We start from the raw sequence: 14,180 nt of genomic DNA, 5'->3' as shown, positions 1-14,180 counted from the left end.
GACATTCATTTCAGTGACATGGCAGCCATGCTCATCACACAACTATACTGTACAAAAGGTGGTAGCATTAAGAAACTGGTCTCCTGGCTTAGATGAAAGACTGTTCTTTTATCTTCAAAACATATTTATGTTGACAGACGTTACTGTAGTACCAGTGCTTCTATAAAATATCAGTATTGTGTAACCTACTGAATTCTTCAGTAATTCTAAATTCAGTTTGGAGGTTCAAAGTCAAACCTGAGGAAAAAGCACACATGAAACTATTGAAAGAAACCTGCTATTTCTGACAAAGTATTATACGCTCATATTTTTGCTTGAAATTTTAAACTTTACTATGATTTTACAACAAAACTAAGGTGTCAGTGACATTGTTTTTCTTGATGGAGCAGAGCAGCCAAGTCACAAAAATGTGGGCCTTCATCCTGTAAACACTTGTGCACAGGCTTAGGTCTTACACCATTGACAGTCTCATTGAACTCAAGGGGATTATTTGCATGAGTGTTTTGTACATCAGCACTTGCTGTATTCCAGCCACTGCTGCAACATACATTTTGAGGGCCGATAAATTAAAAGTCCGGATCTTGGAAATACTTTTCCACTTTATTAACATACAAAGCGGATAGTGTGATCTGTCTCTCCACTGCTACCACACTGCAGAGAAAATAGTAACTTTCACACAATTTACCACATCGCCGGGTCGTTCCTGACCTAAATCGCCCGCAGGGTAACACAAAACCTGCGGCGAGGCCAGGCCGTTCCTTCTGCACTCTGCAACCCAAAGCGAGTTGACAGACCGGCGCCATGGGGGATGGGACACCCCCTCTGGAAGCTGGGGCGCTTCCCTGGGGAGCGCGTCCACCTGGGGTAGGTCTCCACAGGCCCCCGGCAGCCCTGGGGGTGCAGGGGTGAGGGGAGGATCGGGGAGCCCTGCTGCGCCCTGACCCTGCTCACCCCCGCGCCCCGGTCTGGCCCGGCGCTCCAGGCCTGCGCGCCGCCCTCTCCCCTCACAGAACGGGATCTGAGCCGGGCGCGTCCCAGGCCAGCAGCGTCTCAGTGGAGCCGCCGGAGCGCGGTGAGATCCGGCAGCCCCGCGGCCTGCGGGCCCTGCCCCCAGCACTGGGCCGCGTCTCCCGCGGGAGGCGGAGGGAGCGCAGCCGAGGGAGCCTCGCTGCTCCTTCCTCCTCCCCTTCCTCCCCGTCCCCCTCAGCCCCTCCGCAGGGCTGGGCCGTTGAGGGCGGTGCGGCGGCGCTGCCCCCGCCCCTCGGCGCTGGCGGCCGGGCCGAGCGGCGGCGGGGTCACGGCGGCGGCCGGGTCAGAGGGTAAAGGTTGCTCCCCCAGCATCCTCCGTGCTGGATACTCAGCCATCTTGGATTCGCGGGACAAGAAAATTCATGCGGTGAGTCCGGCCCCGGCCGCCCCTCCCCGGCCCCGCCGCCGACCCGGGCCTCGCCGCCGTCCCGGCCGCGGCCCGATGTGGGAGGCCCGGGCGGTGGCGCGGCCCTCGGCGGGGCTCGGCGGGCCTAGGGCCGCCCCGCCGGGTTTCCGTTTGCTTTTGTCTCCGAGGGGGAGCGGGGGGGACGCGCGGCGCCCGAGCCGGGGGCGCAGCCGCAGGCCCGGCCCGGCCCGCCACCCCACGCCCTGCTCCGCGGCCGCGGGCGGCGGCAGCCCCCGGGCGCCGCGCCCGGGCCAGGCGAGGCCGCGGCCCGGCGGTGCCCGGGCCCCGCATCCCTGCGGCCGCCGTTGGCAGCTCGCCCTGCGGCCCGCTCGGCCCGCCCGGCCCGCCCGAACGGCTCCTTCCCGCCGCCGCCCCGCCGGCTGTTCCCGGGCCTCCCCCGTCCCTCCGAACCCGGCCCCGCGGGGCCGCCCGGCCCCCGCCCGCCGCGTTCCCCGGGCCCGGCGCCGGGGCAGCGGAACCTGCCGCCCACGGCCGGGGCTGCGCCGGCCCCGCGCCTCGCCGAGCAGCCGTGCGGCCTGCGCCGCGGGCCCCGGGCGGAGAAAGGGGGTGAGACGGGGGTGCTGCTGGCTGGCTTTCGGTTGAAATTTTTTTTTTTTTTTGCTCGCGCCTGTTTCACTCTCCTCCTGGCGGCAGTTAAGGCGGTGTGTAAACAGGTTCTCGCTTTCTTTCGGACGTGTGTGTAAAACAAACTTGAAAGGGACCGAGCGCGGTCGCCGGAATAAGGAGCCAGCCTTCCCCGGCCAGTTTGGGCGGCGATGACAAGCTCTGGCGTGAACCTGACCCGTGCTGGGAGAGGAGGTGACACAGGGTGACAGGTTAGGGATAAGAGGGGGACAGTAGGGCGGTGGGGAAAGATGCAAGGGTCAGTGTTAGCAGTCTAGTTGGTGTATGTGTGCTCCTGGTGAAAACAAGGTACCAACTAATGGGAATTCTCGGTTTTAGGGTGGGTTTTTCTTGGTGAAATTACAAGTAACTTTATTTTGAAGGCTCTGTAATGTGAGAAAATGAAAATATGTTTGTGTAAGGTGTTAGTTGTATTCTGCTGCTTATTCACATCTAAGACAAGCATATTTTCATTGCTGCTGTCTTTTTTTTATCAGGGAAAAAGTTGTTTCCAACTTTGCGCTGTTTTATCCCCAGGCGAGGATAAGAACTTTCTGTGTATCTTTCATGAATGTATATATGTGTGTGTGCGTGTGACTTGAGTGTGTGAAGGAGACACTCCTGTGTGCCTGCACAGCAGCAACATCTTGTGCTGGTGACTGGCTGCTAGTTTTAACTCTTCAGCTGGGGAAAGATTAAGATGATCAAACCTGCTGTCATATCTGTTACTGGAAAACTTTATGTTTTGGGAGGCTTGGATTTGTTTCAGACTGATAAGACTTGTGATGACCTGTAAGAGCAAAATAATTGTTGAAGTTTATATTGCAAAGGCATCTTTCTTTCAGCCTAGAAGAATTGTTGTGTATGTGTTGATGTACTTTAAGTTCTCTTATAGTAACATATTAATAGAATACAACTCACAGGATCAGGTTTTGTGATCGTAAACACGATGTATCTGTCCCATGCCTTTTTTTCTCTTCTTTTTGCCCCCAACTTCCACTGTTGTTTATGTTGAGTATTCAGCTGGTATGCTAAACCTCAAGGCGTTGACTGCTTCTCATTTTAGAAAGGGATTTGAATACTCACTTATCAAGAGCTGACTGACTTGTCTTGCAAGTGTATTTCCCGTTTCATTTTCAGGAAGCTGTTGATAAAGCTAAGAGTGTAGTAGTAGATAAACCTTGTCTACACATCTCTTCTAGACACTTAATATTGCTGTCAAAGTAGTCATTGTTATTGCAACCCGTTTGTGTGTCAGTTCTATCAACAAATGAAAGAAAAGCCCTTGGCTAAAAAGTGAAAATAAAGAAACCCCAGAAATTTATACTAAAAAAATTGATTTGAATTCTCTGTAACAGGATCTAATTTTAGATAATTGTTATTTAGTGGAGAAAATAGGGTAGTTAGTGTGTCCTGAAGTTTGATGCTAAAAAATTGTCCCATAAATGGCTGTTTTCACCTGAAAATCTTGGTCTTTACCTCAGTCACTTCATATGAAAATTCTGTGTGCCCGCAGCAGACTGGTAGATCTCAGAAACTATTTCTGTTATATTTTTTTATATTTCTAAATGCATTTCTGTCTAGATAGAGATTAGCTTTGAAATCAGGAACATTATTGCTTTTTTAGCCTGTGCTGTAGCTTTCTTAAAAATTACCCTAATATTAGTTTTGATGCAAAGTCTGTTGTGTAGTAATTGCTAAGTTGTAACCTCATTATGGCTTTAAAGGGGCCTTGTATCATAACTCCGTTTATTCAAAAATATCTTCCACCTCCTTCTTTTTATGGATTCAAGAAGTGAATAGAACTTAAAAATACACCCTAGTTGAATTAAAATAGAGGTTTCTATCACCTGGCTTTCTGACTTTGTCTGGAAACTGAAGAGAAATATTGAATGGCGTGTTTTCCTATGAGGTAGGATAGAAAGTGCCCTAAGTACAGAATTTTGTTCTAATGGAAGTAGACCCCTGTATCTAACTTTTTAAAATTATGTCTTCTTAAAAGCTCTAATGTGCTTGAATACAGATTTAAAAGGCACCTGAAAAAAATGTGTTCTTAAAATAGAAGAAAAATTATTAAATTCTTGGCAGAATATTTGCCACATTTGTTATGTGTGTTTATAAATGTTAGCTTAAATAAAAAGCCCTGTACCAGTTTCTATAGGAATACAGTACCTTAGGAAGTCAAACCAATATTTTTTACGACATATTTAAATGATTGCTCTGTAAATTATACAATTTTTCTCATTTTAAAAATTACTGTAAGTACAGTGTGTACGTAAATTTCAAGGACTGACAGAAGCATAGAAGTTGAAGTTAGGTTTACTTTGCTTTATTTGAGCTTTTGAGACATAAATAAGTAAAAAAATGTATGTGAGCATTCTGCTATACAACAGAAATCTGTTAAATTTCAAGCAAATACATTATGTCCCACATGCACTATACTGAACAATTCAATACAACTTGTTTTAATTATCTTTCCTGAATAGAATTGGCCTTCCTCCCCCCCGCCCCTTTTTTCCCAGGTCTGCAGTAGCACATTAGATGCAGTGTTTGTGTGCGTTTCGTTGGTCTCCTGACCCAGGTTCCTGGAAAAGCATATGAGCACCTGAAAGTTTGTGTGCAGTCTCATTGGCTTAAAAGCACCTGCTCACGTGTTGATGGTTAACTTTGTGCATGAGAGTTTTCAGCATGGATAGCGTATTTTGACAGTTAACTGTGCTTTTATTGAGCATTACAATAGCGTAGGAAGAATTGTGTCAAATGAAAATACTGCACAGTGGGATATTTTAAATTGTCCTTGTGGAATTATTTTGGTTTTGGAGCAGATGTGTGTATACCAGCCGTGGTCTGTGCTAATCAGCAAGAGATTCTTACATAGGATTGAAAATATTTTTGTTTGTATATGCAAAAATGAAAAAAAAAACCAACCCAGGAGACCAAAAATCCAACCATAAAATGTTCATATTGCTTATAATTTATATTTTATCTTTCATTTTTAATACTCTCATAAAATAGAATTTTTTTTGTTGTGGTGGTGTGCACTAGCTCATCTTCTGGTCTGGTTGTATTATAGGCCCTAAGTCAAGGTGTGAGTGGCTCTTGCCCAAAGGGGTTACTGAGAACCCCTAATCTGTCTTGCTGTAGCATTGGTTATCAGTAGCATTACAGAAAAGTGTGCATTTATTTTTCCCCCTGATTTGGTTACTCTGCCATCTGATTGCTTTTTGCAGTGCTAGTATGTATAATTTCACAACTCTACATTTCCTAGGAGGATTCCTTTCAGATTATGCTGGTAGGTTAAAATTTGATTGTAATGAAGACTTTTTTCAGACACATCCTTCTCTTGTTAAATTGCAATGCAAGAATTGTTAATCAAAAATTCAGTAGTAAGTAAAACCATTGTTTCTTCCTGTTCTCCTTTTGATTTGGGATAATTTGTGGGAGGATATTTTTAACTATTATTTTTTTACCCCATGTCACTTGGGATTTTTTTCCTGGGCTTTTTTGCTTTATTGAGCTTCAGAAGCATTTTTAAATCCTGCTTCCAGATTTTTTTTATGTGCTTGAGATCGATCAGTGATGTTTGAATGTAGCTCGCTGAGGTCAAGTTGTTTGTCAAAAGGTGTAGTTTATTTAAACTGAAAACTGGTATAAATGCTGCTGTATTTGTGGTACATAAAATGGAAACTCTTACTTTGCGTTGCTCTCGCTGAGCAGACAGTAATCCAATGGATTGAGTTGGACCATGCTTTCTATCTGAGTTACCTACTGAAGTGATGGGTTACTCTGGGTAAGTCATTTAACCAACTTATAGCCACGTTCTAGTCTGTGGTAAGAGGATAATTGTTTTCTGTGTTTTACTTGCCTGGTTCAAGACTTCTGTGGAACCACATACCAGTAGCAGTTAATACATACAGTTAGCAAAAACAATGTTAACGCCCCCCAAAATGGCCCTGTACCAAGTTTGGTAGGTGGCAGTTGTATTGTTTATCCTTACGTGTTTCAGAATGGCACGTCCACAATATTGTCATTACAATCTAAATATGTGTGCATTTGGAAACAATAGCAGGGAGTTTTCAGGCATCAAAAAGAGGCAGCCGGACTCATTACAGCCAACTATTTTGAATTATAAAATGTTAACATTTAGATTTGTAGGCAATAGCTTGGCAAACAAGTTCTTCTAAGGGTGTCTTTGTAACACAGACAATGATAATGTAATATCATATATTATCTTTTCTGTCAAAGGGTTGTAGGAAGATGCCTGTCTTGGTGTAAAGTGAGCAGCTAATGCTTGTGTCAGTGGACTGTGTGTTTGTTTTGCAGTCTGTATGACTGTGTGAGTTTTTGCTTTGAGCTTCAATGGAATAGTATTTTTCCCCTTCCAACTTACAAAAACCTTGCATTGTTTGGGGCAGAATGACTATTCCTTGTAAGGATTCTTAATGCATTTTTTATTCGAATTATGAAAACTATTCTTGCAAAGGAAATGTTGCCAGAGAATTATGATGATGGAAAAAATGTCTGCCAACCTTGCTTCTGTTGCTCTGCTGTGTAGGGGACTTGTTTGGGTATGTGCTTCAAGTCTTTTACCATTCAGTAGTGATGAGGTTTGTGAGAAAGTACTTGTTGCATATAAATACTTACTTTTTGAAAAAGTTAAAATACAGGAAAATAGCTGTGAAGCAGGTATTTTATGTAATGACCAAGTAGGCTAAAAAAATGTATAGAAGAAGGTCATCTCTTGAATGTTTGTAACATGTGATGTGGAGAAGTGGAAATCTGAAAGGTTTTCAAAGAAATCAGCTGTAAGCTATGTCAGCTTTTGAAAGACTGACAAGATAATGAGCAATTCTGAATGTTAAAGTACCTTGCGATACCGTGTCCACCTGTAAAACTGCTGGATGCAAAAAATATTTTCAATGACATGTTTGATTATTTATTGCAATGTTGGTACTGGTCTTGATACTTTGCTGCATGATGTACCTTTTCTAACATGTCAAAAGCACCATTGTAAAGTAGAAAGGTACCTTATGTTGAAATCTTAATTTGTTGGCTTATTTTCTAGATGTGGATGCACATTTCTAGTAAGTTGATCAAGATCATATTGATTAAGTTCAGCATTACACATGAGAGTAAGTCAGTATCACTTTTTATTTTGTGGTGGAAGTTGAAGTAAATTCAGGTCCCTTTGCTACTGTGGTATGGATTTAATTTTTTTTTTAAATTTTTGGGGTTTTTTTTAGGAAACTTTGACATTTTCAGGATGATATGTTTTGGACAATAAATCCATGTGTTGTTTCCCCCAGTTTCCCAGAAGTTTAGTTAGGCAAGAACATAAATATTGTGAGACATCTGTGTTGGGACAGGGAATATCCAAATTTCTTGCAGGGATAAAATTTAGTTTTCAGGAGTTCGGTGCTCTTTTGAGCTTGCCTTAGGTCAGTGTATGTTGTGAATAGCAGCAGTATATGGTTGATGGCAAGTAGTATTTTCAATGGCATTAGCATTTTAATTAGTGTTTTGCGAACTCTTAATATTAGCTGTGATCCTAATCTTTTATTGTCTCTGAAAGATATGTAACTAGTTTAAATGATTTTTTTTTTTTAATGCAGCTGGCAGTTCTTTCAAGGTCCACAGGGTAGGTTCAGTTTCACACTAGTCTGAATTAGGTTTTATAGCAAGAGTTCAGCAAGTCTTGAAAACTGGGATGGCCAAGTGTAGGTCTGGTTGGTAACCAGGGGTGACTCACTAAGAGCAGGCATCTTTAACTCCCACTTAACAAAGTATTCCAGTGTACAGCTGCTGGCCTTTTCTATACTAACGAATACCTGCATCTGCCAAGTCCAATCATTAAAACAAAACCATTTTGAGCAGTGTATTTTAAAACTTAGTAGACTAAAGGTGCTTCACAGGTCCTGGTGTTGATGTACTTAAGAGAGAGCCTGGAGAGGAGTAACAGAGGCTGCAAATGAATAAATGGTGGTAGTAAAATCTGTTGATAGTAGAATGTACTTCATGGATTATTTTATGTTTGTAACTGCAAGAAACATGAGCATTTAAAATATATCAAGTATATATAGGTAACCCAATTTGTGAGTTAACTCAAAAGTTAAGTATTTAACTGAATTTATATTTTATATAAATATGCTTCTACATGGAAACCTAAATCAGAAGGAGAAGTTAAGTTTGGAATTATGGTCCTACAGACCTCATAAAATTGCATCAGGTGAAAGAAGAAATTTCAAATTAGTGCACCCTCTTGGAAAAGAAATAGATGTGATCTGGTATGTATTCGGTAGGATGGCAGCTGGTCAGGCATCCTGTAAGCACATGCAGACTTTCAGAGTGTGTGCACCACAACACTTTTCCCTGAAGTGGGGGGGAAAGTCACAAAGAGATGTGGAAAAGGAGGTTGAGGGTTATCATGGTTTAAGTGTTAAGAAACAGAACAAATCTAAGAAACTAATTTTTTATTAATTCTGCTGCTCATGACAAAGGTCTTTATGATTAGTAGGTTTTTTGTGGTTTGGTTTGTTTTTTCTTTATCTGCTGAATGTAAATTAAATTTTATAGTCTCAGATGGTTCAGTATTTTTTGGGACTGTCAGGAGAGAACTTCAGTCTGAATCGAATCTAATATTCTGCTCCAACTGAGCAATTGTTCTTTGTGCATATTGATGTAACTGTCCATGGCTCTGCAACAGATTCCAGTGCAGTACTTAATTTTGTAATGTGCTTCTAAAAATAAGTGCATAGTCTTATGTAACACATCTTGTATTGTTAACACCTAGAGGCTTCATCTCCACTGGTATGAAGTGGAACACATCCTACATAATTTTTGATTGTGGGTATTTACATCTGAAATATTTTCTCTGTCAGTGTCTATGGGCAAAGAGTAGCTGTGTTTTAGGAATGAGTAGTAGTTTTAGGAATATCAGGTGTCTCATTTGCATGGTGAAGTATGTTAATCCTCTGCATATCTGAGCAAAACAACAGTTGGAAAGGTACTATATAGTTCAGTAGACATTTGTTTCCCTGAAGAAGCTTCGTGGATTCCTGCTCACAGGTATGTGCACTTTCTAAGAGAGCTCTCCCTTAATTTGGCTCTGCACTGCAACTGTAAGATTTCTAAAAGTCTGTGGATGCTTCAGACATGAAAACAAGATGTTAATCATATTAATGCAGCTTTGAGGGCAAACTCAAAATCTTCTTGAAAAGAAGGGTGACATTTATGATCAAATTACACTGTTCTGTTAGTTCTTGTACACTTCTTGCTTTAGTCTTAGCAATGTTTTGATCTCTTTAATGTGGCTTTTCTTGTGCTTGTTGAATTCAGGCTGCAAATAACATGTCAAATTAGATGATAAAATGCATCATGTCTTGCTGATAGGATGACACCTGTACAGAACAAACTTGTCATATGTAAATAATTTAAGGGACAGAAATCAAATTTATCAAGAATTACAGCTTTATCTGAGTAACTTGGTTCTCATTTTTCACCACTTCTTGAAGTAGGTGCTATACTTTTATGTTAGGGGCACAGCTGGAATTTCAGAGTAGAGGATTGGAAGTTCATCTCGAAGTCTGAGGCCAAAACAGAGGCAAGCATTCTTTATTCTATTGGTGGCATTCTAAAAGTGAATTTTCTATAGTGTTGTTTACTGACACCCCAAATGCTTCACTTTACAAGGTCCTTCTCTTTCCCTGACAGTTCTGGTGCTTCAGTGAAGAATTTATTCAAAGGGATCTGAAGAAATAGATACTTGTAAAACTAAACAAACAGGTTGTCTCTTGATTAGGTTGCATCTTTAACAATAAGTGAGATTTTTGTAGATGCTTTTAATGATTGTTTTATTTGAACAATTCAAATTATTTAATTTTCTAGCAATGTCTAGGTCAGGTATCCATAACTTTGTGGCAGGGGAAGCACTGTCAGCCCTCAGACTTTCTTGTCAGCTGTGGAGGTAATCTGGAAAGATTGAAAATGTAAAGCTTGGTATTATGGCACCAGAAGCCCAAGCTTCAGTGTTAGGGTTACCCTTGGCAAAGTATGGGTTACCTTTGTCCTTCCTGGGGCCAAACAGCACATATACATGTTTGGGTAGTTAGATACGTGCCATTTCTACATGTATAGGTTTTGTTCTTTGCATAGAGAGTCTCGAGACTGTGCCCTAGCCCTAGTGGCGCAGGCATGCATCTCTGATAGGCAAGGCACAGAGAAGGTGGGCAAGGGGGGAGAAGCATCCCAGAGGGGAAGAGCCTGTGCACACTCTGCCATGTTGTTCTGATCCTCGTGTGTCAGCCCAGACCTAGCCTGTCACTTAATACTGTGCTCGTAGAGAAGAAATGCAATATTCTTATAGCAAATATGTTCTTCTGTTCTGTCTGCTATTATTTCCTCTTTTTCTTGAGTAAGAGTCCAGGGAGCGAAATGCAAGAATAATGCATTGCTTGTGTATTTCAGCATTTTTGTGCCCAGTCTTTTTTTTTTAAGAGCGTATCCCAGAGTTTGCTCACTTTAGCTGTCTGTCATGTGTTCGTTCACTGGTAAGAGAAGACTGCTAATGTGAAGTAGGTCCTGCAGTTGGTATTTTATCACCTTCTTGGCCTGGTTTGAGCAGGGCTGTGTCAGGAAAATGTTGGTATCACCAGGTTCATGGGGGGTTGTTAGATGAGGGGAATTTAGTGAAAATAATGTACCTTTTATTTTTGTGTGGAGAATCGGTAGACACTTCTTACTTTAAACACTTAATTGTCCTGTTAATACAATTCATCTTTATGAAGTTAGTGTGTTTATCCCGCACTCGTCATATAACTTGCTATTTATGAAAAGCTTTAGAGTTTTGTGGAAGATGGCACAACCTCCTTTTCCTGTCTAATTAAGCAAAACTTTGAAGTTTTATGTGAGGTTTATTCAATGTCTACCTTTTTGACTTGCAGCTTATAGAATGAATGAGTAGTAGTCTATTTTATTGATTAACACAGGGTCAGAATGAGCTCACATCCCTCTAGTTGCCCTTGCCATGGCATGCTATAAAATTGTGTGGATATGTTTTAATCCTTCTGAGATATGGACATTTTGGAGGCAAACATGTTTTCTGTGAAAACTTCTAGTCACTAGTAATTGTAGTGACACTCTAAAGTATCTGTTACTGTTTTTACTGGAAAAGCAAAAAGTGTGTAAGACTACAAGAGAATGACAGATTTTGCTTAGAAGGTAAGTTTCTGAAATAGTTATGCATGATGTTATTCAAAATAATCCAGTTGTCAGTGTTAAACTAACACTGAAACAGGAAAAAAAGTGAAAATGGTCTTGCTTAATCAGTTGCCCTCATGCTTTGTAGTGTCAAACCCGGAAGACATACCAAATTTTGCTTCATTTGCAAAAGAAAGTTCCCTTTGGTGGTGTGTTTCTTCCGTATGACTGCAACTGCCATGGTTCTGCCCACATTATACTTCTTTCTTTTCTTTTTTTTTTCCTCTCTCCTCTTTATTTTCCTCTCGGAGATGAGAGTCCGGTGGTGGTGAGGGTAAGGGTGCTATCTTGGAACAAGACAGACAGCTGCTAATAGAATGGGTTCCACAGCAAGGCCTTGTTATTTGTGGGAAATGTCACCAGGTCCTGCTCCTGTCAGCTGTCTGACTTCTGTGGAAACTGCCAAACTGGCAAAGTAAAATCGGCAAAAAATCAGAATTATGAATTGCAAGATTAGTAATGAAAACGTGTCCCTTGAGTAAGAATGGGACTCCTGGTGGTAACTTGTAATTACACATCTGTTATGAGTATCTAATCTAAATTTGAGGTTGATGTTTGAAGTGATAGAAATCTGTGCCACACTGCTGAAATGGTCATATTCTTCACGTATTTGTACTTTAATATCAAATATGCTTTAAAATCTTAGCTATTAGAAGTTAAATTTTTTTTTCCACTTAGTGTGAGAAGCTTTGAGTTGGGTTAGTACATAAACCTGGGGAGGAGCAGCTGTGTTCCATCAAGTGATGAAGGCTTTTCAGTGTTAATATAGGCACATGATGCTGAGAACGAAAGCTTTGTCTGAAGACAGAGGTCTTCATTCAGAGCCAGAAGCCTGTCTTTTTCTACCTTACATATTCTTATGATTTGTTGGTTTGTTTTGGGGTTGTTTTGTGCTTTTCTAACTCTTTCATCACTTCTTTTCACTGAGGTTCATTTCTTCCCCAACAATTTAAGAATGAAAAGTGAAGTTTTGGATCACCTCATTGTTCTTCCTGATGCTTTATATTGCAGTGTCAGACTTTTCTCATTTTCAGTTCATAAACCAAGAGGCATTTAGGTCACTGTTTAAATGAGCGTTTGAAGTTTTCTTGCAAACAAACCCCTCCATCAGTACATAAAACCCTGCTTCAGTGGCTATTAAAATTGCAAACTCAGGGGAATCTGAACTCAAGGAATGCTGGAATGAAGGTTTTCTTTCCCATCTTAAGTCAGGTTCCATCTGCATGTCACTGTTACACAGGGGTTTTTTTTGATCAAATAGTGTTTTCCCCGGAGCACTCTGGTCTCATTGGTTAGAGAGGACTCATGGTGTTCTCATACTGAGGTTTTTCTTTTTTAATCCCGTTGTTCAGATCATGCTATCCAAAAGTATAGGTAAATACAGGATTAATATTTTCTCTCCAATTTCTTCATTACAGATTCATGGAAATGCTTTATAATATGTTTTTGAAAAGTTATATTTTTATATTGCCTCACTGAAGTGACAGCCATGCATTACAAATACAGAAACTGAGACACTGGCTTAGTATTTCATAACAGAAATACCTTCATTTAATTTGCAGCTGTGAATAGTTAATGCTTCTCCATAAACTAATGAAATATTTCAAGCAGAAGGCACTTGTGAAAATCTTTGTGTGGCTCCCTCAGCATTACTAAAAAAAAAAAAAAAAATACAAACCTTAATAGACAGGCCTAAAATCAGTTTAGATATGTAGCATTTAAATATCTTAGCTAGACACATTTTCTTTCTATAGTCTCTGTGTCGTTAATTAGAAGAGGATAGAAGTACATCTTGACAGTGGTCCCTAGTCCATTGGCCAAAAGAATGAGAAAATCCAGAAAGGGTGGGTCCAGGATCTGAAGCTCTGCATTCTGTAGTGTTGGGGTATTTGGGACTCTGCTTTCCCATCAGTATCTTACTCATCTGTCTCTTTCTTTCTGCAATTTCTTTTTCTGTTCCTGTTCTGAACTCTTAATTCCTCTTCTGGTTTCCTCCTCCCTTGTGTTCTAGCTATTCTCCTGATAGTACCCAACTGGTATTTAAGACAAAGACAAGTATTTCTCAGTCCTAGGATGATGGGTCCTTAGCTATCTCATGGCTAAGCTTACATCCATGGCATTGCACAGTGCTCGTGTACAAGAAGATGAAACATGTTGTAGATCAGCAGAGAGCTTGCACGATGCCAGCACAGCATGTGAGCAGGGTGGTGCAGAGCCTTTCAGCTGAAGCAGATTTGAGCGGGTCTTCATTGTGATGGTACACAGTGGCTTCCTAAGACAAGAACATACTGTACTTGTCACTGTTGCACAGCATTCAAGTACCAGAGCATCCCAACAGACTAGATTTTAAAATGTGTTCAGCTGGGGGAGGGTATTTTTCTGTTGAAAAACATCAAACTGTCTTAGCTGGTCTAAAAAAGAATAAATTTGATCAGTTTGGCCTGAAAGATGGTTAAGGGTTGTGTTTGGTCCTAATAGGCTTGTGCATTCTGTAATTTGGCCAAGTGAATGAATATGGGGTCTTAATGACTAAAATGATACAACACAGTATTACTTGCCTGTGCTTTCTGTAACAATTTAAGTTGGTCTTAATTTAGTAAAACTGAATCAGTATGTTTTCATAGCTTTTTCTTCTTCCAAAGTAGTGCATTTGAAGGCAGTTTTAAGCAAGGCCCAGATTAAAGTGCACTGCATGTGCATGCAATTTATTGTGCTGTTCTGAACATAAAGTATAAGAAGAGCTGTAGAAAATTTCTTGAAAATCCTTAGTTTAGAAGTGTTGGATAAAATTCAAATTACAGGATTTTATTCAGAATTCCCAACTTTAAAATACAATACAGTTTTCAAAGGGAGCTATCTGCCCAAG

General features: G+C 41.1%; 1 protein-coding gene across 3 annotated transcripts in view; it reads left to right on the top strand.

The window, feature by feature from the left end:
- Window positions 1-786: 786 nt before the first annotated feature.
- The window catches only part of CNOT2 (CCR4-NOT transcription complex subunit 2), an 82,664-nt gene continuing 69,270 nt past the window's right edge, over window positions 787-14,180 (top strand). Inside the window, exon 1 of one of the 3 annotated variants that reach the window (XM_032106721.1) lies at window positions 787-864. In XM_032106721.1, coding sequence (XP_031962612.1) covers window positions 802-864 — 63 coding nt within the window. In that variant the 5' untranslated portion in view covers window positions 787-801. Of the gene's footprint in view, window positions 865-1,286; window positions 1,397-2,061; window positions 2,272-14,180 lie in introns of those variants that run through there. The other 2 variants (XM_032106723.1, XM_032106722.1) reach the window with 2 other exon arrangements.

The sequence above is a fragment of the Corvus moneduloides genome, chromosome 4, assembly GCF_009650955.1.
Source record: "Corvus moneduloides isolate bCorMon1 chromosome 4, bCorMon1.pri, whole genome shotgun sequence".
In the NCBI taxonomy this organism is placed as follows: Eukaryota; Metazoa; Chordata; class Aves; order Passeriformes; family Corvidae; genus Corvus; species Corvus moneduloides.
Note: the sequence above shows the minus strand (reverse complement) of the source record. Positions and strands in the feature narration are given on the sequence as shown.